The 27,955-nt window shown below is 43.6% G+C and overlaps 1 protein-coding gene across 1 annotated transcript in view; it reads left to right on the top strand.

Moving 5' to 3' along the window:
- LOC126361173 (uncharacterized) overlaps positions 1-27,955 on the top strand; it is a 698,690-nt gene that overhangs the window by 588,910 nt on the left and 81,825 nt on the right. Inside the window, exon 14 of the mRNA XM_050007769.1 lies at positions 12,820-12,991. Coding sequence (XP_049863726.1) covers positions 12,820-12,991 — 172 coding nt within the window. The remainder of the gene's footprint in view (positions 1-12,819; positions 12,992-27,955) is intronic.

The following is a 27,955-nucleotide window of genomic DNA, read 5'->3' as shown; positions in this document are numbered from 1 at the left end:
TCAACATCACATGACACTACAGGTAAAAATTTAAGAGCAGCGACATCAGACGACATGAAAGCATCTAGATTCTTGGAGCGTTTCTCTTCACCCACTAACTGAGCGATTTTCCAAATCGTAGGCCAACCAGGATTTCTATGAAGGACTGCATCCGATTTTATTTTAAGTCTCTCACCGATCAGACCTAGCCGACTCTTGCTCTGTGTTCTGAGTCCATCAACAAGAGCCACTGCCTTCGTAACTTCCATTTTATGAATCTCAAATTTCTCGGTTAATGTCTGGAAGGCCACCCAAGTGTTCTTCAAACATTAACATTCAAACATTTTAGAGTTTTTTTTTTTTTTAATTAAATGACTATTATTTTGGCCCGTGTATATATCAAATTACATTCTTCAGTGTGCCCTTGGATTTTGGTATGGCTAAATTTTCGCTATCGTCAAAGCCTTTTAGGACATGGAACAAGAAAGTAGTAATCTAGTGAATATTGGTTTCAAGCTGAAAACTGCTGTACAGAGAAATAAGCTTAATATTGGAATTCTATGTTGTATTTGTTTTCTTTGCTTATTCAATTTATCCAGAACTACATATGCATTGTGCTTCGGTAGATCAAATGGTAGAGCACTTGCCTGCAAAAGGCAAAGGTCCCGAGTTCGAGTCTCGGTCGGGCACACAGTTTTAATCTTCCAGGAAGTTTCATATCAGCTCACACTCCGCTGCAGAGTGAAAATCTCATTCTAGTAACAATTTGAGTGTGCTCCCTGCCGCCGTTGGATAAGCAGCTGCAGCAGCAAGTCGTATAACCCTAGCTTACTTATTTGTTACATAGTTTAATTAATTTCTTTGCGTGTTTTTGGGTACTTGCATTGTTTAATTCGTATATTTCGGGCGTATTATAGTATTTGAGGGTTGTAGCATCGCGCCTTAGTACCTGAATAGTGCAAATTCGCGTAGTCGTCTGTCTTCTGTTTTTGTTGTGAACGGCCAGAGTCGGTTGGCCAGTCAGTGTGCTCCCTGCCGCCGTTGGATAAGCAGCTGCAGCAGCAAGTCGTATAACCCTAGCTTACTTATTTGTTACATAGTTTAATTAATTTCTTTGCGTGTTTTTGGGTACTTGCATTGTTTAATTCGTATATTTCGGGCGTATTATAGTATTTGAGGGTTGTAGCATCGCGCCTTAGTACCTGAATAGTGCAAATTTGCGTAGTTGTCTGTCTTCTGTTTTTGTTGTGAACGGCCAGAGTCGGTTGGCCAGTCAGTGTGCTCCCTGCCGCCGTTGGATAAGCAGCTGCAGCAGCAAGTCGTATAACCCTAGCTTACTTATTTGTTACATAGTTTAATTAATTTCTTTGCGTGTTTTTGGGTACTTGCATTGTTTAATTCGTATATTTCGGGCGTATTATAGTATTTGAGGGTTGTAGCATCGCGCCTTAGTACCTGAATAGTGCAAATTTGCGTAGTCGTCTGTCTTCTGTTTTTGTTGTGAACGGCCAGAGTCGGTTGGCCAGTCAGTGTGCTCCCTGCCGCCGTTGGATAAGCAGCTGCAGCAGCAAGTCGTATAACCCTAGCTTACTTATTTGTTACATAGTTTAATTAATTTCTTTGCGTGTTTTTGGGTACTTGCATTGTTTAATTCATATATTTCGGGCGTATTATAGTATTTGACAGTTGTAGCATCGCGCTTTAGTGTTTACTTCGTAGATTCTTATTCAAATTGCGTGTGAGTTTCGTATAGGAGGTGCAATTTCGAGTTTTAGTTACTGTAATCGTAAATTCAGCAGATTGTAGCGCAGTCGTTAGGCATTTGTACAGGTTAGTTGATACATTCTTTGCGTGTTCCGCTTGCGTTATCTAGGCACCGACTCGTGTTTCAGTAACTGTTGTTAAACATCGATTAGAATGGACAGGGACTGCGATTGCTGTGTTCGGATGAGGGCTGACTTGGCATCCCTTCGCTCACAGCTGCAATCGGCGCTGACTTCGGTCGCGCAGCTTGAGGCTGTTGCCAATGGGCACCACTGTGGGGAGCCGGACTCGGGTATCACAGGGATGTCAACCTCATCCCGTCTGTCCCCAGATCGGTCTGCCGCTGTGGTTGCCCCGGTTGCTGCCCGCAGTGGGGCTGAGCCCTCGCCTGTGGTTGATTGGGAGGTCGTTCCAAGGTGTGGCAGGCAGCGAAAGGCGTCCCCGGAAGCTGACCAGAAAGCCTCCCCGGTGCGTCTGACAAACCGGTTTCAGGCACTGTCTCTGGCTGAGCCAGATGCAGCTGCCTGCCCTGTTTCAGAGGATCATTCTCAGCCTTCAAGGTCCGGGCAATCGCAGAGGTTGGGCTTACTGGTAGTTGGGAGCTCCAATGTTAGGCGCGTAATGGGGCCCCTTAGGGATATGGCGGCTAAGGAGGGGAAGAAATCCAGTGTGCACTCCGTGTGCATTCCGGGAGGAGTCATTCCTGATGTCGAAAGGGTCCTTCCGGATGCCATGAAGAGCACAGGGTGCAGCCAGCTGCAGGTGGTGGCACATGTCGGCACTAATGACGTGTGTCGCTTTGGATCTGAGGAAATTCTCTCTGGATTCCAGCGGCTATCTGATTTGGTGAAGGCTGCCGGTCTTGCTTACGAGATGAAGGCAGAGCTCACCATCTGCAGCATCGTTGACAGAACCGACTGCGGACCTTTGGTGCAGAGCCGGGTGGAGGGTCTGAATCAGAGGCTCAGACGGTTTTGCGACCGTATTGGCTGCAGATTCCTTGACTTGCGCCATAGGGTGGTGGGGTTTCGGGTTCCGCTGAATAGGTCAGGAGTTCACTACACTCAGCTGGCGGCTACACGGGTAGCGGAGGCTGTGTGGCGTGGACTGGGCGGTTTTTTAGGTTAGAAGGCCTCGGGAAAGTGCGGGATGGGCTGCAATGTCAAAGGGTGCTTGGCAATTACAGGACGTGCTTGGATCAAGGAACAGTCGGAATTATAGTTGTAAATTGTTGTAGTTGCGCTGGAAAAGTCCCTGAGCTTCAAGCGCTAATAGAAAGCACAGAAGCTGATATCGTTATAGGTACAGAAAGCTGGCTAAAGCCTGAAATAAGTTCTGCAGAAATTTTTACGAAGTCTCAGACGGTGTTCAGGAAAGATAGATTAGGCAGAATTGGTGGTGGAGTGTTGGTGTCTGTCAGTAGTGGTTTATCTTGTAGTGAAGTCGAAGTAGATACTCTGTGCGAATTGGTGTGGGTGGAGGTTATACTTAACAGCCGAATTAAGTTAATAATTGGCTCCTTCTACCGACCCCCAGACTCCGATGATACAGTTGCGGAACAGTTCAGAGAAAGTTTGAGTCTCGTAACAAATAAATACCCCACTCATACGGTTATAGTTGGTGGGGACTTCAACCTACCCTCGGTATGTTGGCAAAAATACTTGTTCAAAACCGGTGGTAGGCACAAAACGTCTTCCGAGATTGTCCTAAATGCATTCTCCGAAAATTATTTAGAGCAGTTAGTCCACGAACCCACGCGAATTGTAAATGGTTGCGAAAACACACTTGACCTCTTGGCCACAAACAATCCAGAGCTGATAGAGAGCATCATGACTGATACAGGGATTAGTGATCACAAGGTCATTGTAGCTAGGCTCAATACCATTTCTTCCAAATCCATCAGAAACAAACGCAAAATAATTTTATTTAAAAAAGCGGATAAAGTACCACTAGAAGCCTTCCTAAAAGACAATTTCCATTCCTTCCGAACTGACTATGCGAATGTAGACGAGATGTGGCTCAAATTCAAAGATATAGTAGCAACAGCAATTGAGATATTCATACCTCATAAATTGGTAAGAGATGGAACGGATCCCCCGTGGTACACAAAAAAGTTCCGAACGCTGTTGCAGAGGCAACGGAAAAAGCATGCGAAGTTCAGAAGAACGCGAAATCCTGAAGATGGGCTAAAATTTACAGACGCACGAAATTTGGCACGTACTTCGATGCGAGATGCCTTTAATAGGTTCCACAACGAAACATTGTCTCGAAATTTGGTAGAAAATCCGAAGAAATTCTGGTCGTATGTAAAGTACACAAGTGGCAAGACGCAGTCAATACCTTCGCTGCGCAGTGCCGATGGTACTGTTATCGACGACTGCGCCGCTAAAGCGGAGTTATTGAACGCAGTTTTCCGAAATTCCTTCACCAGGGAAGACGAATGGAATATTCCAGAATTTGAAACACGAACATCTGCTAGCATGAGTTTCTTAGAAGTAGATACCTTAGGGGTTGCGAAGCAACTCAAATCGCTTGATACGGGCAAGTCTTCAGGTCCAGATTGTATACCGATTAGGTTCCTTTCAGATTACGCTGATACTATATCTCCCTACTTAGCACTCATATACAACCGCTCGCTCACCGATAGATCTGTACCTACAGATTGGAAAATTGCGCAGGTCGCACCAGTGTTCAAGAAGGGTAGTAGGAGTAGTCCATTTAACTACAGACCTATATCATTGACGTCGGTTTGCAGTAGGGTTTTGGAGCATATACTGTATTCAAACATTATGAATCACCTCGAAGGGAACGATCTATTGACACGTAATCAGCATGGCTTCAGAAAACATCGCTCTTGTGCAACGCAGCTAGCTCTTTATTCGCACGAAGTAATGGCCGCTATCGACAGGGGATCTCAAGTTGATTCCGTATTTCTAGATTTCCGGAAAGCTTTTGACACCGTTCCTCACAAGCGACTTCTAATCAAGCTGCGGAGCTATGGGGTATCGTCTCAGTTGTGCGACTGGATTCGTGATTTCCTGTCAGGAAGGTCGCAGTTCGTAGTAATAGACGGCAAATCATCGAGTAAAACTGAAGTGATATCAGGTGTTCCCCAGGGAAGCGTCCTGGGACCTCTACTGTTCCTGATCTATATAAATGACCTGGGTGACAATCTGAGCAGTTCTCTTAGGTTGTTCGCAGATGATGCTGTAATTTACCGTCTAGTAAGGTCATCCGAAGACCAGTATCAGCTGCAAAGCGATTTAGAAAAGATTGCTGTATGGTGTGTCAGGTGGCAGTTGACGCTAAATAACGAAAAGTGTGAGATGATCCACATGAGTTCCAAAAGAAATCCGTTGGAATTCGATTACTCGATAAATAGTACAATTCTCAAGGCTGTCAATTCAACTAAGTACCTGGGTGTTAAAATTACAAACAACTTCAGTTGGAAGGACCACATAGATAATATTGTCGGGAAGGCGAGCCAAAGGTTGCGTTTCATTGGCAGGACACTTAGAAGATGCAACAAGTCCACTAAAGAGACAGCTTACACTACACTCGTTCGTCCTCTGTTAGAATATTGCTGCGCGGTGTGGGATCCTTACCAGGTGGGATTGACGGAGGACATCGAGAGGGTGCAAAGAAGGGCAGCTCGTTTTGTATTATCGCGTTATAGGGGAGAGAGTGTGGCAGATATGATACACGAGTTGGGATGGAAGTCATTACAGCATAGACGTTTTTCGTCGCGGCGAGACCTTTTTACGAAATTTCAGTCACCAACTTTCTCTTCCGAATGCGAAAATATTTTGTTGAGCCCAACCTACATAGGTAGGAATGATCATCAAAATAAAATAAGAGAAATCAGAGCTCGAACAGAAAGGTTTAGGTGTTCGTTTTTCCCGCTCGCTGTTCGGGAGTGGAATAGTAGAGAGATAGTATGATTGTGGTTCGATGAACCCTCTGCCAAGCACTTAAATGTGAATTGCAGAGTAGTCATGTAGATGTAGATGTAGATGCATCCATACCTCTTCAACTTTTTAAGTGGTTGTCTGCATAATAGTTTGCAGCTGAAATCCACATTCCCCACCTTGTCAAGACTGGTTCAGGTGGCAAAGGACAGTCAGGGTGAGCAGCCTTCAAAGCTCTCACTCGACTTGGTGCTTTGATGAAAACCTTCTTTGCCAAACATCTAAGGCTGTTGGTTTCTGGCAGTGTGGCTCTGACCTCCTCACCGACTCAGTGGATGCCATGAACCAGGCACATGGGGTGAATAATTTTAGGGTAAAACACCCGGAGACACTCTGCAGCCTTCAGCATGTATGCGGCACTACTCGTCACAATGGCCAAAACCTTGCTCTCCCCACTTTTCTGATCTCCACTTGTCCATAGCATGCTTGAAAGAAAATGAAAGGATTTTACAATTTTTTTATTATTTTATTATTGGCTCAGGACATGATGTGAAAAACTAATTATTGGCTCGGGATATGATGTGAAAACCCGCACTCTTATATTACCTATAATTTATTTTAAACTATTCAATATTGACAAAACTTACACAATGCTTCCTGCACTGTGTGTGCAATCATGGCGTGTGTCGTTGATTCGACTTCTTTGCACAACATGAGGCGTACTTGTCCAGCCTCGTCAGCAGAGAGTTTTCCAACTATGACGTGCACCATATACCAACCTCAAGAATCAGTGGTTTAGTCAACAGATAGACAGACTGGAGAATTGCCAATGTCTTTCCTAATAGTCTCCAATGTGTGAAATAGAGAAACTAAATTAAAAAATTGCATAAACATGTGGACACTACGTAGGAGACATACACACCAAAAGAAACATATCGGTTGTAGCACCTGCCTGTGTTTTGACTATTTTCTTATGTATATACATTGACCAAAATAACAGTTGTTTAATTCGCACAAAAATATATATTCTTTAAAAATAAATGTACTTTCTTTTTTGCAGTGAACGTTTCGAGACGGACTGTCTCCTTCTCAAGTAATTTCTTCATTTGTCTTTTCCTTTCTTGAAAAACTTCACTCACTTTTTACAAAAATAAACATTCAAACATTTTAGAGTTTTTTTAAAAATTAAATGACTATTATTTTGGCCCATTTGTATATCAAATTACATCCATTGACTTTCACATGCCTATGTTCATAAAAATTACCAAAAAACCTTACCTTTTCATACAGTGGAGTCCTTAATCCTTCATTCTCCAGCTTATTCAAGGGGATGTTTGCATTTATTAAAGCCTCGCAAAGATATTCATTGAACTCATTTTTGTTGTCCATATGCTTCGAAAATGAGGAGATCAGTGGTTGCTGTGAAGTTTTTAACCGTGTCTAGGTTATATTGTTCTAGTGCTAAGATGTCCTTTTATGCTGATCCAGTTGAAATTTTTTCTCAGCCCTGACCTTAAGTGTTGGAGAACTGAATGAATATCAACAAGTACGCACAATTGTACAAAAATGTAAGAGAACAGTGTGTACCTGCGAGATGGTCACTCAAAAAGGTGCATTAAGACTACAAATAAGTTGTTGTTGTTGTTGTTTTTTTTAAGAATGCCCATTTGTACAAAGAAAACATGCACACAAATTTACAAATGAATTTAATAATCGTTTTAATTTCTTGGAAAAATTATTGAAAAAGAAAAAAATAAACTTACCTCTTTTTCATATACACTCCTGGAAATGGAAAAAAGAACACATTGACACCGGTGTGTCAGACCCACCATACTTGCTCCGGACACTGTGAGAGGGCTGCACAAGCAATGATCACACTCACGGCACAGCGGACACACCAGGAACCGCGGTGTTGGCCGTCGAATGGCGCTAGCTGCGCAGCATTTGTGCACCGCCGCCGTCAGTGTCAGCCAGTTTGCCATGGCATACGGAGCTCCATCGCAGTCTTTAACACTGGTAGCATGCCGCGACAATGTGGACGTGAACCGTATGTGCAATTGACGGACTTTGAGCGAGGGCGTATAGTGGGCATGCGGTTGGCCGGGTCGACGTACCGCCGAATTGCTCAACACGTGGGGCGTGAGGTCTCCACAGTACATCGATGTTGTCGCCAGTGTTCGGCGGAAGGTGCACGTGCCCGTCGACCTGGGACCGGACCGCAGTGACGTACGGATGCACGCCAAGACCATAGGATCCTACGCAGTGCCGTAGGGGACCGCACCGCCACTTCCCAGCAAATCAGGAACACTGTTGCTCCTGGGGTATCGGCAAGGACCATTCGCAACCGTCTCCATGAAGCTGGGCTACGGTCCCGCACACCGTTAGGCCGTCTTCCGCTCACGCCCCAACATCGTGCAGCCCGCCTCCAGTGGTGTCGCGACAGGCGTGAATGGAGGGACGAATGGAGACGTGTCGTCTTCAGCGATGAGAGTCGCTTGTGCCTTGGTGCCAATGATGGTCGTATGCATGTTTGGCGCCATGCAGGTGAGCGCCACAATCAGGACTGCATACGACTGAGGCACACAGGGCCAACATCCGGCATCATGGTGTGGGGAGCGATCTCCTACACTGGCCGTACACCTCTGGTGATCGTCCTGGGGACACTGAATAGTGCACGGTACATCCAAACCGTCATCGAACCCATCGTTCTACCATTCCTAGACCGGCAAGGGAACTTGCTGTTCCAACACGACAATGCACGTCCGCATGTATCCCGTGCCACCCAACGTGCTCTAGAAGGTGTAAGTCAACTACCCTGGCCAGCAAGATCTCCAGATCTGTCCCCCATTGAGCATGTTTGGGACTGGATGAAGCGTCGTCTAACGCGGTCTGCACGTCCAGCACGAACGCTGGTCCACCTGAGGCGCCAGGTTGAAATGGCATGGCAAGCCGTTCCACAGGACTACATCCAGCATCTCTACGATCGTCTCCATTGGAGAATAGCAGCCTGCATTGCTGCGAAAGGTGGATATACTCTGTATTAGTGCCGACATTGTGCATGCTCTGTTGCTTGTGTCTATGTGCCTGTGGTTCTGTCAGTGTGATCATGTGATGTATCTGACCCCAGGAATGTGTCAATAAAGTTTCCCCTTCCTGGGACAATGAATTCACGGTGTTCTTATTTCAATTTCCAGGAGTGTAGTTGGCAGAATATTATTTTTCCATCTGTTGTGAACCGACAATCACGTCTGATCCATTTCCATAAATCATTGTTTTTTGGCCTGGACATATTCGTGATTTGAAGATGGTAGCAAGGAGTGCCGAAACACATGCAAGAATGATTCATATTCCGAAATGCCAACAATGACTAGTAGGGCATTCTGTATTATCTCATTTTGGAAATTTATTGGCCTAATATTCTGGGAGGTTCTTGGATTGTCAAGGAACAAAATGAACCTCAGTATGACCTCTAAATGTCAAAAATATGCATCTTTATGGCCATTTCCTCTACATATGACAATAATATGCTCAAACACCAAAAATATGCAAATATATGCATTTTAAATTTGAATTTAAGTTTGAATTTAAAGTAGCCATGGTTCATGGTGTGGGTTCCTGTAGTCATGTCCTAGTTCATGAACCACTGGCAATGTATGAGTGGCCAAGTAAGTGGTCCTGACAGTCGGGATACCAGTTACTTTGGAAGAAGGCTGGGCATCTTGGACATATTCTGAGTCATGGTCACCTTTGTGCTCATGTGGCAAAGACTACCAAATCCACCAGTTAGTCCCTCAACCATTAGAGGTAAAACCCAATGGGACTCTGGGCAAGTAAGGCTAGCAACCTGCTTCCCTGGTACTTTAAGATGCTAGCAACAATCAGAGCAAAATGCCTCGGACCTTTGGAGGTGACGGAGTCCCACCTCTAACTGACAAACCAGGGTCTCCTAAGATACAACGTGGCAAACAAATGGTAATGAGATGGGGAGCTATTAATATCAATGGGGGCTACTCAGGGAAGAAGGTAGAGCTGGCAGAGGCTGGAAGTAAGATGGAGCTCGACGTTTTAGCTGTTAGTGACATTCGGGTAAGGGGTGAGAAAGAAGAGGAAGTGGGAGAATACAAGGTCTATCTGTCAGGAGTCAAAGCAGGAATAGCACAATGGGATGTAGGGCTTTACATCAGGAAAGAAATGGAACCCAGCGTAGTTGCAATAAGGTATTTAAACGAACGACTGATGTGGATAGATTTGACAGTGTCTAGCAAGAAAATTAGGATTGTGTCAGTATATTCGCATTGTGAAGGGACAGATCAAGATAAGATGGATAGTTTTTATGAGGCACTCATTGATGTAGTTGTTAGAGTAAAGGACAAGGACAGTGTTCTGCTCATGGGGGATTTTAATGCCAGGATTGGAAATTGAACAGAAGGGTATGAAAAGGTTATGGGTAAATTTGGAGAGGATATGGAGGCCAATAGGAACGGGAAACAACTCCTGGATTTCTGTGACAGTGTGGGCTTAATAATCACAAACTCCTTTTTTAAACATAAGAACATTCACTGGTATACTTGGGAAGGCAGGGGAATCAGATCTGTCATTGACTATATAATAACAGATCAGGAATTCAGGGAGGCTGTGAGGGGATTCTTTGATGACACTGATCATTATTTAATCTGCAGTGAAATTGGGATTGTGAGACCGAAAGTGCATGAGGTCAGGTACATATGTAGGAGGATAAGATTGGAGAAACTTCAGGATAAGGAAATCAGGCACAAGTACATGACAGCGATCTCAGAAAGGTACCAGTTAGTTGAATGTAGTCAATTACAGTCATTGGAAAAGGAATGGACAAGTTACAGGGACACAGTACTATAAGTGGCTAAAAAATGCCTTGGAACAGTAGTGTGTAAAAGTAGGATGAAGCAAACAGCATGGTGGAATGACACAGTCAAGGAAGCCTGTAAAAGGAAAAACTACTGGTGAATCCTGTGGATGCCTCGGGCAGATGGAGGGAATATTTTGAAGACTTGCTCAATGTAGGTGAAAATACGATCAGTAATGTTTCAGATTTTGAGGTAGAATGGGATAGGAATGATGATGGAAATAGGATCACATTTGAGGAAGTGGAGAAAATGGTCAATAGATTGCAGTGCAATAAAGCAGCGGGGGTGGATGAAATTAAGTCACAACTCATCAAATACAGTGGAATGGCAGGTCTTAAATGGCTACACAGGATAATTGAAATGGCCTGCGAGTCAGGACAGGTTCCATCAGACTGGACAAAAGCAGTAATCACACCAATCTTTAAACATGGAAACAGAAAAGATTCTAACAACTACAGAGGTATTTCTTTAATCAGCGTTGTGGGTAAAATCTTCTCAGGTATTGTTGAAAGGAAAGTCCGAGTATTAGTTGAGGACCAATTGGATGAAAATCAGTGTGGGTTTAGGCCTCTTAGAGGTTGTCAGGACCAGATCCTTAGCTTACGGCAAAAAATGGAGAAGTGTTATGAGTGGAACAGGGAATTGTATCTATGCTTTATAGATCTAGAAAAGACATATGACCGGGTTCCTAGGAGGAAGTTATTGTCTGTTCTACTAGATTATGGAATAGGAGGCATACTTTTGCAAGCAATTAAAGGTCTTTACATGGATAGTCAGGCAGCAGTTAGAGTTGACAGTAAATTGAGTTCATGGTTCAGAGTAGTTTCAGGGGTAAGACAAGGCTGCAACCTGTCTCCACTATTGTTCATATTATTTGTGGATCATATGTAGAAAACAATAGACTGGCTGGGTGAGATTAAGATATGTGAACACAAAATAAGCAGTCTTGCATATGCGGATGACTTAGTTGTGATGGCAGATTCGATTGAAAGTTTGCAAAGTAATATTTCAGAGCTAGATCAGAAATGTAAGGACTATGGTATGAAGATTAGCATCTCCAAAACGAAAGTAATGGCAGTGGAAAAGAAATATAAACGGATTGAGTGCCAAATAGGAGGAACAAAGTTAGAACAGGTGGATGGTTTCAAGTACTTAGGATGCATATTCTCACAGGATGGCAACATAGTGAAAGAACTGGAAGCAAGGTGTAGCAAAGCCAATGCAGTGAGCACTCAGCTACCATCTACTCTCTTCTGCAAGAAGGAAGTCAGTACCAAGACTAAGTTATCTGTGCACCGTTCAATCTTTCGACCAACTTTGTTGTATGGGAGTGAAAGCTGGATGGATCCTGGTTACCTTATCAACAAGGTTGGGGTTACGGATATGAAAGTAGCTAGGATGATTGCAGGTACTAGTAGATGGGAATAATGGCAGGAGGGTGTCCACAATGAGGAAATCAAAGAAAAACTGGGAATGAACTCTATAGATGTAGCAGTCAGGGCGAACAGGCTGAGATGGTGGGGTTATGTAACATGCATGCGAGAAGCAAGGTTACTCAAGAGACTCATGGGTTCAGCAGTAGAGGATAGGAGGAGTCGGGGCAGACCAAGGAGAAGGTACCTGGATTCGGTTAAGAATGATTTTGAAGTAATAGGTTTAACATCAGAAGAGGCACCAATGTTAGCACTGAATAGGGGAACATGGAGGAATTTTATAAGGGGGCTATGCTCCAGACTGAACGCTGAAAGGCATAATCAGTCTTAAATGATGATGATGATGATGATTTAAAGTAGCCTAATACCTCCAAAATATCATAATTTGTAAAGATATAACACCAGGTATCATAAAAAAAGATATGCAAAACTCGAACTCTAGTTATGAGCCACCAGTACATTAGTGATTTTTGATGTATTGTGTAAATGTTGGCCATTTAACTCTTCTATAAAGACTGAACTGCACTTCATCTGCAAAACATAACACTGAAAGAAAAACTAAGCTTACTGACAGAGTAAAGAGGATTGCTGTCACCAATAATATGTCTGCTACCATAAAAGGGATTGCTCAGTGTTACATAAATGTAGAGAACAATATCTGCTAAAAGTGAGTGATAAGAACTGTATTAACTGAACCATCATATCAGAGGTGCTACTAGTGAACCTCTTGGTAAATTAGGTGAATTCAAAGGAGATTAGGAATATTGTGTTTATTAATTTTATTGAACTGTTTTATGAATATACTTAACACTGGATAACATTTAAAAACATTATGAATAATTTTTGTTTCAGGGCTCATGACCTTGAATCCAAAGATTTAAATGGATTTAGCGACCCCTACTGTGAGCTTAAGATCAGTGGAGAAGTTAAATATAAATCTAGTGTTAAAAAGAAGACTCTGAATCCTTGCTGGGATGAAAGTGCAATCATGGCATTGCCTCGGAATGGTGAAACACTTGATGTGGTGAGAAACATAGTTCTTAGATTTCCAGTTTCTTTGAAGGTACTCAAACTGTGTAATTAACATCATATATTTTATTTCCAGATTAGTTGATATCTGCCTTCATGGGATAAACTGGAACACTAACAAATTACTACCACTGATTTTTCATTGATAAAAAGCAATCTGTGCTTATTTACTGGCTGATCAAAAAGTCAGTATAAATTTGAAAACTTAATAAACCACGGAATAATGCAGATAGAGAGATAAAAATTGACACACATGCTTGGAATGACATGGGGTTTTATTAGAACAAAAACAAAATTATCAGAATGGGGAATGTGTTAGTTCAGTGTTACGATCCTATCACCATAGGGAGGGGATACGAACGGGTAAAGGTGTGGTGAGAATGATTTCGAAGTTCGAAGCCACGGGTTGTTTAGACAATAGATCCCGTAGTGGCCGAACGAGCACAAGATGTAATGCTGCTGAGACAGTTCAGGAAGAAATGGAGACTGTAGTGGGTTCGTCCATGCACAGGAAGTCAGTGCTCGTGCAGTCGCACGTCGCACCGGCATTCCATACACTACTGTTTGGTTGGCACTGAGGCGTACCATCCGATACTATGTGTAAAAAATCCATCAGTATCATGAACTGTTACCTGACGATTTAGTGAAGTGGAGGGCATTTGCAGTGTGGGGGTTCCAAAAGATGGCGGAAGATGACGATTGGTTGAGTAATGTGTTGTGGACCGACGAAGCTCATTTCACGCTCCGAGGGTCTGTCAGTGCCCACAGCTGCAGAATTTTGGCTATCGAAAATCCTAAAACTGTAGTGGAAAATCCATGCATGACGAGAAAGTCATGGTATGGGTTGGATTTACCACATCTACTGTTATCGGGCCTTTTTTCTTCAAGGAAATGCATGATTCTGGTTTTGTAACTGCTACCGCGACAGGTGAGAGGTACGCCGATATGTTACAGAATCGCATCATCCACCAGCCTGGTTGAAAAACACCTGCTGGTACGTACAATGTTTATGCAGGATGGCACTCCACCCCATATTGCTAGACGCATGAAAGATCTCTTGTTCGCTTTGTTTGGTAATGATCGTGTGCTCAGCCGCCACTTTCATCATGCTTGGCCTCCGAGGTCCCAGACCTCAGTCCGTGGATTATTGGCTGTGGGGTTACCTGAAGTCACAAGTGTATCGTGATCAACCAACATCTCTAGTGATGCTGAAAGACAACATCTGACGCCAATGCTTCACCATAACACCGGACATGCTTTACAGTGCTGTTCACAACATTATTCCTCAGCTACAGCTATTGTTGAGGAATGATGGTGGACATATTGAGCATTTCCTGTAAAGAATATCGTCTTTGCTTTGTCTTCCTTTGTTATGCTAATTATTGCTATTCTGATCATATGAAGCGCTATCTGTCGGACATTTTTTGAACTTCTGTATTTTTTTGGTTCTAATAAAACCACATGTCATTCCAAGCATGTGAGTCAATTTGTACCTCTCTGTCTACATCATTCTGTGATTTATTCAGTTTTTGATCACGCGGTATATCTCACTGAACTATGCATAGAGTGTGGTTCAGCTAAGCTGTTCACCTTAAATACACTCTCAGAAGAAAAAAAAGAGAAAGAAGACACACCATTAAAAAATTGTCCACATGGGGCAGAAATTGGTAGATGAGATGTACATATACAGGCAAACAAATGATTACAATTTCAGACAAATTGGATGATTTATTCAAGGAACAGAGCTTCACAAATTGAGCAAGTCAATAACACATTAGTTCACCTCTGGCTCTTGACTTTGTATTGATTGATAGAGTATTTGGATATCCTCCTGAGAGATATTGTGCCAAATTCTGTCCAATTGGTGTGTCGCAGTGTGAAAATCCTAAGCTGATTAGAGGGTCCTAATCCTAATGTTCCAAATGTTCTCAATTCGGGAGAGTTCCAGCAACCCTGATGGCCAAGAAGCACAAAGACAAGCAGTAGAAACTCTCACCCTGTGTGGGCAGGTATTATCTTGCTGATGGGGATGGATTGCCATGAAGGGCAACAAAACAGGCTGTAGAATATTGTCAACGTACTGCTGTACTGTAAGAGATGACAACTGTAAGAGGATGAACAGAAATAGCACCCCAGACCATCATTCCTTTCTGTTGGGTCATATGGCTGGTGACAGTCAAGTGGGTATCCTACTGCTGTCCAAGGCATCTCCAGACACATCTTCAGCATGGAATCTCATTTATTGGAGTAGAATTGTCTTCAGTGATAAGTCCCGCTTCGACTTGAGCTCAGATGCCCCGGACAGCAGTGGGATACCAACCTGACTGTCACCCACCATATAGCCCGACAACAAGGAGTGATGGTCTGATGTCCCACTTCATTTCATAGCAGGACCCCTTCTGTTGCCATCCGTGGCACCCTTACAGCACAGCAATATACCGATAATATTCTATGCTGTTTTGTTGCCCTTAATCGCAAGCCACCCTGGGCTTACAAGTCAGTAAGATAATGCCCGCCTGCACAGAGCACGAGTTTCTACAGCTTGCTGTTGTGTTTGACAAACCCTAGTTTGGCCGTCAAGGGTGCTGGATCTCTCCCCAATAAGAATGTTTGGAACATTATGAACAGGGCCCTCCAACTAGCTTGGGATTTTGACAAACTAACAAGCCAATTGGACAGAATTGGGCACAATATCACTTAGAAGAACATCCAACAATTCTGTCAATCAGTGCCAAGCTAAATAACTGTTTGCATAAGGGACAAAAAATAGTTCAAACGGCTCTGAGCACTATGGGACTCAACATCTGAGGCCATCAGCCCCCTAGAACCTAGAACTACTTAAACCTAACTAACCTAAGGACATCACACACCTCCATGCCCAAGGCAGGATTCGAACCTGTGACCGTAGCAGTCGCGCAGTCCCAGATTGTAGCACCTACAACCGCTCAGCCACCCCGGCCGGCCATAAGGGCCAGAGATGGACCAACATTTTATTGTCTTGCTCAATTTGTGAAGCCGTTCTGTTGAACAAATCATCGAATTTTTCTGAAATTGTAAGCCTTGGTTGTCTGTGCATTTACATCACATCTTCTCATTTCTGTCCCATTCAAATAATTACTTTGTGGTGTATAGTTTCTTTACTTAGAGTGTGTTTACAGAAACTTATAAGATAATGTAATTCTATTTCTGTGAAGGTGAATTGTAAGGAAGTCATTACCAAACCATTTATAGTCTATTGTCATAGATCTATTAATTACAGAGATATTGGTATCAACTTCTATTTTTCAAATGAATTTATAATAATTTCTACAGTTTTAATAATAATTTCTGTTGTATTAATTCAAATAAATTTCCCTCTTGTAAATCTGATAAGTAGTTTTCAAAAATTGTAGTATACAACACCACTAGCCACCTCAGGTAAATTGCTGCTCACATCATATGCAGTCACAGTTGGGCCTAAGCACCCAGTGACAGTGGCCATGTGTGTGAGTAGTTGTTGTGTGAATGTGTGAGAATTCTACTTTTGAGGAAGGATTCTATTCAATAGCTAAAAGTATTTCTAGTGTTCTTTTTCACTGTGCCTGTCTGTGAGTCAAAGTCTCCTCTTTGTGGTGAGTAGCTGTCTATCTTTTCCACATTGCATCCCTTCATGTCCTACAAAAATATAAAAAACTCTTCCCTTTCGATCTGAAAAAGAAATTAGTACAAACGCTTATACTCCCAATCATTGACTACAGCGATATTTTCCTACAAGGCCTCTCTCAGGAAAATTCCCGACGTCTAGAACTGGTCATGAATGCCTGCATCCGATATATCTGTGACGTTCGACTTTTTGATCACATTTCACCAGCATATGCAAAATTGTCCTGGCTGCGTGCAGACAAACGCAGAAATTTCCATACACTCTGTCTCATCTACTGCCTTATAAATGTAAACTGTCCCTCATATCTCTCCTCGTCCCTAACGCTCATGTCGGAACAACATGACAGAAACACACTTTCCCATTATAATAAAATCCTCTCCGTTCCACTGCATCGCTCAGTCATCTTCTCAAAGTCCTTTACAGTAGCGGGAACCCGACTCTGGAATAACCTCCCTCATTATGTTAGAGAACTTAAAAACATGTCCAGCTTCAAAAAACAGTTAATGGCGTATCTACTTAAGCAACAGTAATGCCTTCCCCTGTACATGAATGCACTTCACCTCATTACTTCCCTCTTTCCCCCTCCTTAAATCTCCATTCCCCAAAACATGCTAAACTAGTAAACATCTACTTTACACACCTAGATATTATGTACATCTGCACAAACCTTCATTACTATTGCCAATCCTTCTCATGTTTGTCATTATTTTTTACTGTTATTATTATTGCTTATTATTGCTTTTATCATAATCTGTATGTATAGCACCTGCTGTAAAAATACTGCCAGCATTTAATTTATTAGGTCTTAGTCATGTTTATCGTTACATTTTTTTACTGTTATTATTATTGCTTTTATCATAATCTTTATGTACAGCACCTGTTGTAAAAATACTGCCGCATTTACTTTATTAGGTCTTAGTCACTACTCTTTATTCATATTGTCACTAGAGTAACCTAATATTCTCATTTAAACTATGGTCATGATGTAACTCTGATGTGTGAAATGCTGCATGTGTGGAACACTGGTCCGATGTAAGAGAGAGCCTGATGGCCCTAATCTGATCAGGTTAAATAAATAAATAAATAAAATAAATAAATAATATTGTTGTTAGCCCAACCCGTACTTTCCACAGTAGCCAGCACCACTAACCAGTACAGTACTTGCATGTACAGTATCTGTAGTGCATAAGGGAACACAGTTACTCACTCCAGACATTCTTGGAACCCATAAAATGTGATGTGATTTGATTTTCATGAAACAGACACAATTTTCTGGCTATAAATACATGCTGTCTCATGCAGCCACTCACACTCACCAGTACATTCAGCCCATGGTCCATAGCATTTTTCTCTAAGTTCTCAAGGCTTCTCAATAGATTGCAGCACTACACCTATGTGGACTGAGACATCCCAACACTCAAAACTGCATATTACCTAATCAGCCACAGTGTTTGAGAGAAAATCCATTACAGATGAGGTATTTGTGTATATTCTGCTTGTTTATGGTGACTGCAGAAGGAATGCAGTGAGAACTGTTGAGTTGAATCCACTGTGGTATACTGACAGGGGACAGCTTCTTACTGCTGCATCTAGCAGCTCTATCCTGTTCCCACCATATCTTCAAAGAATTATCTTTACTGGTGAAGCAATCACTACAAATCACAGAGAGAGGTATAAAAATTATGCATTATTGGGCTGCCAGTCATTCACACTAGCTTAAGAAAACTAAACATCAGTGGTGGTGAAGTGTGAATGTTTGTTCTTGGATTGTTGGAGAAGACAGAAATGGTCCTTACCCTATTAAAGAAACCTTAATTGTAGCAAATACACACCACTCTGCTATCAACCCTCATAGAGGAAGTACCACTTGAAACTGGTCATCTGTGGTTAGAAAATCACTTACCTGGCTGTTTTCTGGTCGACAGACAGGATGTGAAGGCATTATCAGTTGGTCTGCATGATCAACTTGTTTGACACTGCTTGACATTTTTCCGTGGGATAAACTCTCAGATGAAGTCTCTACACAAATTCTGATGCTCTGAGAGTTGTTAAAACAAAGCATTCTTCTAGTGTGTCAGATATTATTGGAGGAATATCTTCAGAGTAAACAGAAGTCCCTGCAATGGAGACTGCAAACATGTTTTAAAGTAGATGGTTGCATTTTGAATGAATTGCTGACATAATTTGAGGTAGTGTTTAACACCACTTTCTTTCATGATTTCATTTTTGTTGCCTTGGCTGGTATTGTAATTTTACAATGTACATGTGTATCTAAAAATTAAACTCCTGTTAAATTTTTTGTGTGAAATTATAACTTAATTTCTTGTATAAAAATCTATTCAGTTTGTGACATTCACTTTCCTTCTAAATCTCTCGCAGAAACAAGAGGAGAATTGTTACTGTACTTAACTACTGAATCATCATTAGATGCCGCACCCTTTGCTTTAGAGCTGATGTGTCAGTCCAACCACATGTAGTCACATTAAGTTTTAAATTAAACTTATCTCAAATACTTCAAACTTGCATCATCCAGCAAACAGTTTATTTTTTAAATGAATTCCAGCTCCTAAGTATTATAATTTCAGTAAAACTACTTTTCTGATTTTTCTGAGTGAAACACTGTTGAATTTGTTTCTTTAAATTCAACAATACTAATAGACATTACTATAGTTCTAATGAAAGAGATGGAGGTCATTTCTTTAGTTAATACAGCTATGATAAGAGATTATATTTAGTTCAGTGAGGACTTCTTTTCATTTCATCTGAGTGAAAACAGAATCGCAGTATCTCAAATGGTTTTGGAAGTATGTGAGTTAAACAACTTAGCTGAATGATCCCATTTATTGTTTAATTAAGTTGTCCTGATACTCTGTGTTATTTTTATTAGTTTTGACATAAAATAATAAGTTAATAAAAACTAACTCCATAATGGCTAACACTGGCTACCATAAGTTAGAGTGCATACAGAAATCACTGGACACATTTTGTCACCCCTTTTATGCTCTGTTCCACTCCCCACTTCCTTGCTCTTGTCATTTCCTCTTGTGGTAACCATCACCCACTAGAACACTATCATTCATCTTTGATTTTATGATCTTTGACTCTCCTATTTTGTTATTTGTGTCAGTATGTCATTATGAGTTGTTTGAGAGTATTGTGCTTCCATGTCACATTAATGTTTTTGATAATGAATCACTTGTTGGTGATTTCCATCCTCTACCATACCATCTTTAGGACTGGAATCATTATACTGGTGACCCTAATGATGTAAACATCATTTTCAATGCCTGCAGTACAAATGTGCACTTTGTCTCAGATTGCTATTGTGGCATTTTTTTGTTGGACCTCTATGTTCACCAGTCTTACAGCTCACCGCATCTGGATGCAGCGTACTGGAAGTGTGATTAGTGAGTATATTCTCAATCTGAGTGTGTACATCCCCAAACTCCCCCACATTCTGTCAAAAATTATTCTGGTGTTAGTTTACTTCTGCGTGCGTACCTTACTAACTATGAGTTAGTTTGGAGGGTAGGAGATGAGGTACTGGCGGAAGTAAAGCTGTGAGGATGGGTGTGAGTCATGCTTGGGTAGCTCAGTTGGTAGAGCACTTGCCTGCAAAAGGCAAAAGTCCCAAGTTGGAGTCTCGGTCTGGCACACAGTTTTAATCTGCAAGAAAGTTTCATCTATGAACCCGGTGATGTATAACATGTTCAACTCTGTTCTACCCGATTACATTGCACTGGGAGACTGTGGACCTCAAACATGCTGTCCTCCACATTCCACACGAAACTGAAGCAGTAACAATTCTGCCCCTATGTGACTCGAATTGATGCTCTTTCCTCATCAGCTGCACAGAGGTGCGAAAAAAATGCACCAACTCCAGTGTTTCCACAGAATAATGTCGATTTCTGCACTTCACATGTTGCACAACCTGTTTACAGTGTATGTTCTGAACCTGATGTTATCTCACAATGTGCAACTACTGTACTGCGTATTTCACCACTGCCAATCGATGGCCTGGGATCTGTGCACCACTTGCCTTCTATAAATGGCACCCACTCTTTGACACCCTATATTCTGACTTCTCTGTTTTTGCATTCTGCGGCTACAGCTGTATCCCATGATGGTCAGCTGCACATCTGCACCTTTCCTTCAGGCATCCCAACCCCCCCCCCTCCCCCCCCCCCCCCCCCAGTAGTCCTTGAGTGACACATTACATCACATCACATCTTTCTTCTGCATGTTCACACAATGCTACCTTTGATGACCGTGGTCATCCCCACATCCCCATCTTGCCAGTCTATCATGCTCTTGCACCTACCAAGGTGTGCTGCGCACGCTCTTTGCATTGACAACTCGGTTGGTGCCTCATCGGGATATCTGCAACTGCTCAATCAAGATTTTGGTACTGCCAATGCTGTACTGCCCTTACCAGTCACTCAGATATACCTCCTAAACCAACACTGATGAAAACGGTTTTATCCAGTAGGTTTCCTTAATTCCCTCCATTACTGAAGGACAATCCACGCAATTGGTATTTTTAACAGATAACATCTTTGACCTTCATAGCATTATGGACAAAGACTCCTGTTTTATTTGCCTGGTTGGTCATTTGCACAACCTGCCTATCACAAATACTCTGAGGCTAAAACTATTATTATTGAACATTTGCCATGGACCCTTCCAAGATTGCACATTGTATTATATATGATGAGAACTTAGGGTCTAGGTCCTCACCCCACCTTTGTTGCACCTTCATGCATCACCGGACATCGAATTCATGCTCGACATTATGTTATAGACATTGGTTTGTCAGACTCCCCTATGAATTGAAATTACAATTATTGCCATATGCTTCCAGTCTGCTGGAAAATAAGTTATGCACTGCAGATCAAGCATATAGCACCCTGCAGCACAGACACATTCTCACTAGCTCAAATAGTCATTCAGATGATGATGTTGGTACTATGAGCGGCACCTCCCCCCTCCCATCCACCCCACGCCATTTCACTTAGCTGGCAGGGGCTATGCGAGAGCACACATGGTTGCACGGGACGGCACATACCCACCTGGTACTAACTTTTGGGCACTACCTGCACCTACTCCCTAATTGCTTGTGACCTCTACCAAGAGTTGGCTTCACTGCTACACCATTCATCTGGTGCATGGTCCAGGCTGTTCAGCACTCCTTCCATGCCATGTGTACAACACCCTCCTCCTCCTATACTCCCTCTCTGAGTGTTCTGTGTTACCGACCCAGCTCACCATTTGGCAACAACACTCTGCCATCAGTGCTCATTGAGTGCACAATACCTCACTAATTCAACAAATACATTCCTGGAAATTGAAATAAGAACACCGTGAATTCATTGTCCAGGGAAGGGGAAACTTTGACACATTCCTGGGGTCAGATACATCACATGATCACACTGACAGAACCACAGGCACATAGACACAGGCAACAGAGCATGCACAATGTCGGCACTAGTACAGTACCTTTCGCAGCAATGCAGGCTGCTATTCTCCCATGGAGACGATCGTAGAGATGCTGGATGTAGTCCTGTGGAACGGCTTGCCATTCCATTTCCACCTGGCACCTCAGTTGGACCAGCGTTCGTGCTGGACGTGCAAACCGCGTGAGACGACGCTTCATCCAGTCCCAAACATGCTCAATGGGGGACAGATCCGGAGATCTTGCTGGCCAGGGTAGTTGATTTACACCTTCTAGAGCACGTTGGGTGGCACGGGATACATGCGGACGTGCATTGTCCTGTTGGAACAGCAAGTTCCCTTGCCGGTCTAGGAATGGTAGAACGATGGGTTCGATGATGGTTTGGATGTACCGTACACTATTCAGTGTCCCCTCGACGATCACCAGAGGTGTACGGCCAGTGTAGGAGATCGCTCCCCACACCATGATGCCGGGTGTTGGCCCTGTGTGCCTCGGTCGTATGCAGTCCCGATTGTGGCGCTCACCTGCACGGCGCCAAACATGCATACGACCATCATTGGCACCAAGGCAGAAGCGACTCTCATCGCTGAAGACGACACGTCTCCATTCGTCCCTCCATTCACGCCTGTCGCGACACCACTGGAGGCAGGCTGCACGATGTTGGGTCGTGAGCGGAAGACGGCCTAACGGTGTGCGGGACCATAGCCCAGCTTCATGGTCCTCGCCGATACCCCAGGAGCAACAGTGTCCCTAATTTGCTGGGAAGTGGCGGTGCGGTCCCCTACGGCACTGCGTAGGATCCTACGGTCTTGGCGTGCATCCGTGCGTCGCTGCGGTCCGGTCCCAGGTCGACGGGCACGTGCACCTTCCGCCGACCACTGGCGACAACATCGATGTACTGTGGAGACCTCACGCCCCACGTGTTGAGCAATTCGGCGGTACGTCCACCCGGCCTCCCGCATGCCCACTATACGCCCTCGCTCAAAGTCCGTCAACTGCACATACGGTTCACGTCCACGCTGTCGCGGCATGCTACCAGTGTTAAAGACTGCGATGGAGCTCTGTATGCCACGTCAAACTGGCTGACACTGACGGCGGCGGTGCACAAATGCTGCACAGCTAGCGCCATTCGACGGCCAACACCGCGGTTCCTGGTGTGTCCGCTGTGCCGTGCGTGTGATCATTGCTTGTACAGCCCTCTCGCAGTGTCCGTAGCAAGTATGGCGAGTCTGACACACCGGTGTCAATGTGTTCTTTTTTCCATTTCCAGGAGTGTAGTTGCTGCATCTTCATGGTTGGCATGGGCTCTTCATGTAGTACGCCAGCCCTGCAGCATGACTTCTTCACAAGTGCACTAAGCGGCTTCTGTCTAGTCTGCTCTACCTTCACCGTCATTGATGTTTCAGGATTCCATGGTCAATCACATTTGTCTCTGCAGTGTCTCACCCCAGTGTATTTCCCCCTCACACAGTGACACTGAAGGTCCTTAAGCGAGTTGCAACAACAAGCTTGTGGCAGCAATCTCTGATGGCATGAGCCACAGAGTTAATACAACAGAAGGACAACTCATACTTCATAAGTTACGATATGCCAAGTCAACCAATAGTGAACCACTTGATGCTGAAATCATTCACTCATTCGACAGCATTTGGTCTTCCCTCATACATCTTATTCAGAAGAAAGGTGGCTTGTTATAGATAACTAGCCTATTCCTCACGTCCAAGACTTCTCGCAGTTGCTTAATGGTACATGGGTGTTTTAATATCCTGGACTGCCACAAGACTTACCACAGAATACCTATGTTCACTGATTACATTCCAAAAAAGTACACTGCTTACCCAAATCATGCTTGACGGCCACAAAAATGCTGCCCAAACTTCACAGAGTTTTACTGACTCTCTCTCGTTCAACCTGCCATTCGTGTATGTTTACCTTGATGACATTATGATTTTTTGATCTACCACTCAGTAGTGTGAACACCACCTGTCACAGGTCCAGGTGACTCTATACCCCAACAGTGTTGTACCAGTCATAAAAAATAACTACTGACACACAACACTGACACCTTCATGGTTATACCATTTTGTGTAATGGCACCCAACCAACATCTCACCATGCCGATTTCATTTGGAACCTACCTTTACCTACAAACTACCATGAACTACATATGTTCCTTGCTACTGTAAGTTTGCACCATCCCCATCTTCCACATGCCACCTTTATCCAGTCTTCCCTTACTGACACCTTCATTGGTAAGAACATCTCAGGCACTAGGAAGGTGCCTTTAGAATCACTCAAAACTGCTGCCGCAGTGGCTCACTCAGTGCCTGATGCTCACATCTCAGTTACTGTTGGTGATAGTGACACATATATTGGCACAGTATTGCAGCAGCATATTGGCGACACAACCAAGCCTCTTCAGTTATTTTCTAAGGAACTTTTACCTCTCAGCATAAATGGTCAATGTTTGACCTCAAACTACTCGTGGTGTACGAGGCAATCAAACACTTTTGTGATGATATTGAAGGTCACAAGTTCACCATCTTTATAGACCACTGTTCACTGGCTGATGTCATTCATAAGCCTGGAAAGGATGTTCTGCCTCGACCACTCTGGCACATGGACCTCATCTGTCACTATTGTGTGGATGTATGGTATACGCATAGGTTCTATAACATCGTCACAGACTATTTGCTGCACATAAACATTATCTTGACTCTCCTGGACATGAACACATTAGCAAGTCTACAGATGATACGGAGCTAGCTGAAATATTGACGAACACAAAATGCTCTTTAACACTCGAGCTTCACCTACTCCCAGCTTCACCCCCTCCCAGCTTCCTACATACCCATCATCTGCAACACCTCAACAAACATGCTTGCCCAGTCATGCCTACCCTTCTACACTAGACAATCCTTGCATCCCTGCATGGACTGGCCCACCTGAGCATCAAAGCTACCACAAAAATAATCACTGAGCATTTCAATTGGCCAGGTATAAAAAAACAATTGTCACGCTTGGACACTTGCGAGTATCTCATGTCAGATGAGTAAGCCCCCTGTTGGACACTTCGGCACCCCCAATGGTTACCTATGCCACATCCGTATTAACATTGTGGGACCCCTAGTGTCCTACCTGGTTTTTGCTACATTCTGTGTATCATCAACCGAGTCAACTCTCGTTTATCTTTGATGTCAAGATGTTTGAATCTGTTCTCTTGTTCATTTTGTCTGCGCAACATTATGAGTTGTTCAGTTGTATTGTGCTTTTACATTTCATTAAGTTTTTCAAAATGTACCCCTTTTTGGTGATTTCTATCGTCTAGCATATCAGCATTAGGATTGGAATTACCACACTCTTAATGTTTTCCATCCTACTCTGCACCTGCCCCAAAATTGAGCTCATATTCTTCCCAATACTCTCTCTCTCTTTCTGGCTTGTGGCTTTTGTGCGCACCGTCCCTTCCCCCTCCCTGCTTGTCTTACTTTCAGGTTTGGAATTATTATCAGTGTTAACCTACATTTCACCTCATCTACTGTGAGCCGTATGACTCCCCTCCTCTCTTACCTTCCAGTATTTCCCTACCGTCTTGCTGCACCAATTGTCTTACATGCTTCCAACTGCTCCAGTCTTTTCGACTGCTCTTGCATTGTCTTCCAGGAGAACCAACTAATAAAAAGTTCATATTGTTATTACCACAAAAGGGTGTTTTGCGTGTGTCCATGTATCTGTAGAGAGAATTTGCAATTTTGTGATCTTTCAAGTGCGCTTTGCATTACCCATCATCCATCTACAGGTGAATGGTTCCATGTTTTCTTCTGCTTTTGTTTCTTACTTCCATCCTGAAATTTTTAATACTATAATAGTTGTGCTGCTGTGTTCTAAGTGGAAGTCATCTCTCTCTCTTTGATGAGTATCCTTTTCTTTCTGGAAATAAAATTGTGTGTTTTTAACAATTAACTGTCAGAAATCAGTAATGTGTTCTCTTGACTTTTATATAATTATTAAAAAAGATTACAACAGTATGTTGAAATACTCCATGATATATTTCTTCATACTTAGTTTCATCTAAATGAAGTAAGGTACTAGACACTTCCTGCTGTTTGCACTATCCAAGGGTTGCTTATCTTACGGTGACCAATAAAATAAAATTTGCATGTGAGACCAGTTGAAGCTATGATTAGCCTGAGACCTGTCCATATGGGCTCAGTTGGAAGAATACTTAAATGAAACTCAGTCTCATTAGAAAGGAGAGGATAAAGTAAAAATGGATGTACACTCCTGGAAATTGAAATAAGAACACCGTGAATTCATTGTCCCAGGAAGGGGAAACTTTATTGACACATTCCTGGGGTCAGATACATCACATGATCACACTGACAGAACCACAGGCACATAGACACAGGCAACAGAGCATGCACAATGTCGGCACTAGTACAGTACCTTTCGCAGCAATGCAGGCTGCTATTCTCCCATGGAGACGATTGTAGAGATGCTGGATGTAGTCCTGTGGAACGGCTTGCCATGCCATTTCAACCTGGCGCCTCAGTTGGACCAGCGTTCGTGCTGGACGTGCAGACCGCGTTAGACGACGCTTCATCCAGTCCCGAACATGCTCAATGGGGGACAGATCCGGAGATCTTGCTGGCCAGGGTAGTTGACTTACACCTTCTAGAGCACGTTGGGTGGCACGGGATACATGCGGACATGCATTGTCCTGTTGGAACAGCAAGTTCCCTTGCCGGTCTAGGAATGGTAGAACGATGGGTTTGATGACGGTTTGGATGTACCGTGCACTATTCAGTGTCCCCTCGACGATCACCAGAGGTGTACGGCAAGTGTAGGAGATTGCTCCCCACACCATGATGCCGGGTGTTGGCCCTGTGTGCCTCGGTCGTATGCAGTCCTGATTGTGGCGCTCACCTGCACGGCGCCAAACACGCATACGACCATCATTGGCACCAAGGCAGAAGCGACTCTCATCGCTGAAGACAACACGTCTCCATTCGTCCCTCCATTCACTCCTGTCGCGACACCACTGGAAGCAGGCTGCACGATGTTGGGGCATGAGCGGAAGACGGCCTAACGGTGTGCGTGACCGTAGCCCAGCTTCATGGAGACAGTTGCGAATGGTCCTCGCCGATACCCCAGGAGCAACAGTGTCCCTAATTTGCTGGGAAGTGGCGGTGCTGTCCCCTACGGCACTACGTAGGATCCTACGGTCTTGGCGTGCATCCGTGCGTCGCTGCGGTCCGGTCCCAGGTCGGCGTTTGCGTGCACCTTCCGCCGACCACTGGTGACAACATCGATGTACTGTGGAGACCTCACGCCCCACGTGTTGAGCAATTCGGCGGTACGTCCATCCGGCCTCCCGCATGTCCACTATAAGCCCTCGCTCAAAGTCCGTCAACTGCACATACGGTTCACGTCCACAATGTCGCGGCATGCTACCAGTGTTAAAGACTGCGATGGAGCTCCGTATGCCACGGCAAACTGGCTGACACTGACGGCGGCGGTGCACAAATGCTGCGCAGCTAGCGCCATTCAACGGCCAACACCGCGGTTCCTGGTGTGTCTGCTGTGCCGTGCGTGTGATCATTGCTTGTACAGCCCTCTCGCAGTGTCTGGAGCAAGTATGGTGGGTCTGACACGCCAGTGTCAATGTGTTCTTTTTTCCATTTCCGGGAGTGTAGAAAGAAAATGTGAGGAAAACATATATCTCAATGACTTCAAACTGTGATTCCAAGTTTTTCATTGCACAGTGAATGATTACATACAGAACCAGTGCTAGTAATGATTGAGGTGAAGAACAAATAGAAAACAAAGATGACATTTATATTTGTGACAATAATTGAGGTTTG

This window comes from Schistocerca gregaria, chromosome 1, assembly GCF_023897955.1.
Source record: "Schistocerca gregaria isolate iqSchGreg1 chromosome 1, iqSchGreg1.2, whole genome shotgun sequence".
In the NCBI taxonomy this organism is placed as follows: domain Eukaryota; kingdom Metazoa; phylum Arthropoda; class Insecta; order Orthoptera; family Acrididae; genus Schistocerca; species Schistocerca gregaria.
Note: the sequence above shows the minus strand (reverse complement) of the source record. Positions and strands in the feature narration are given on the sequence as shown.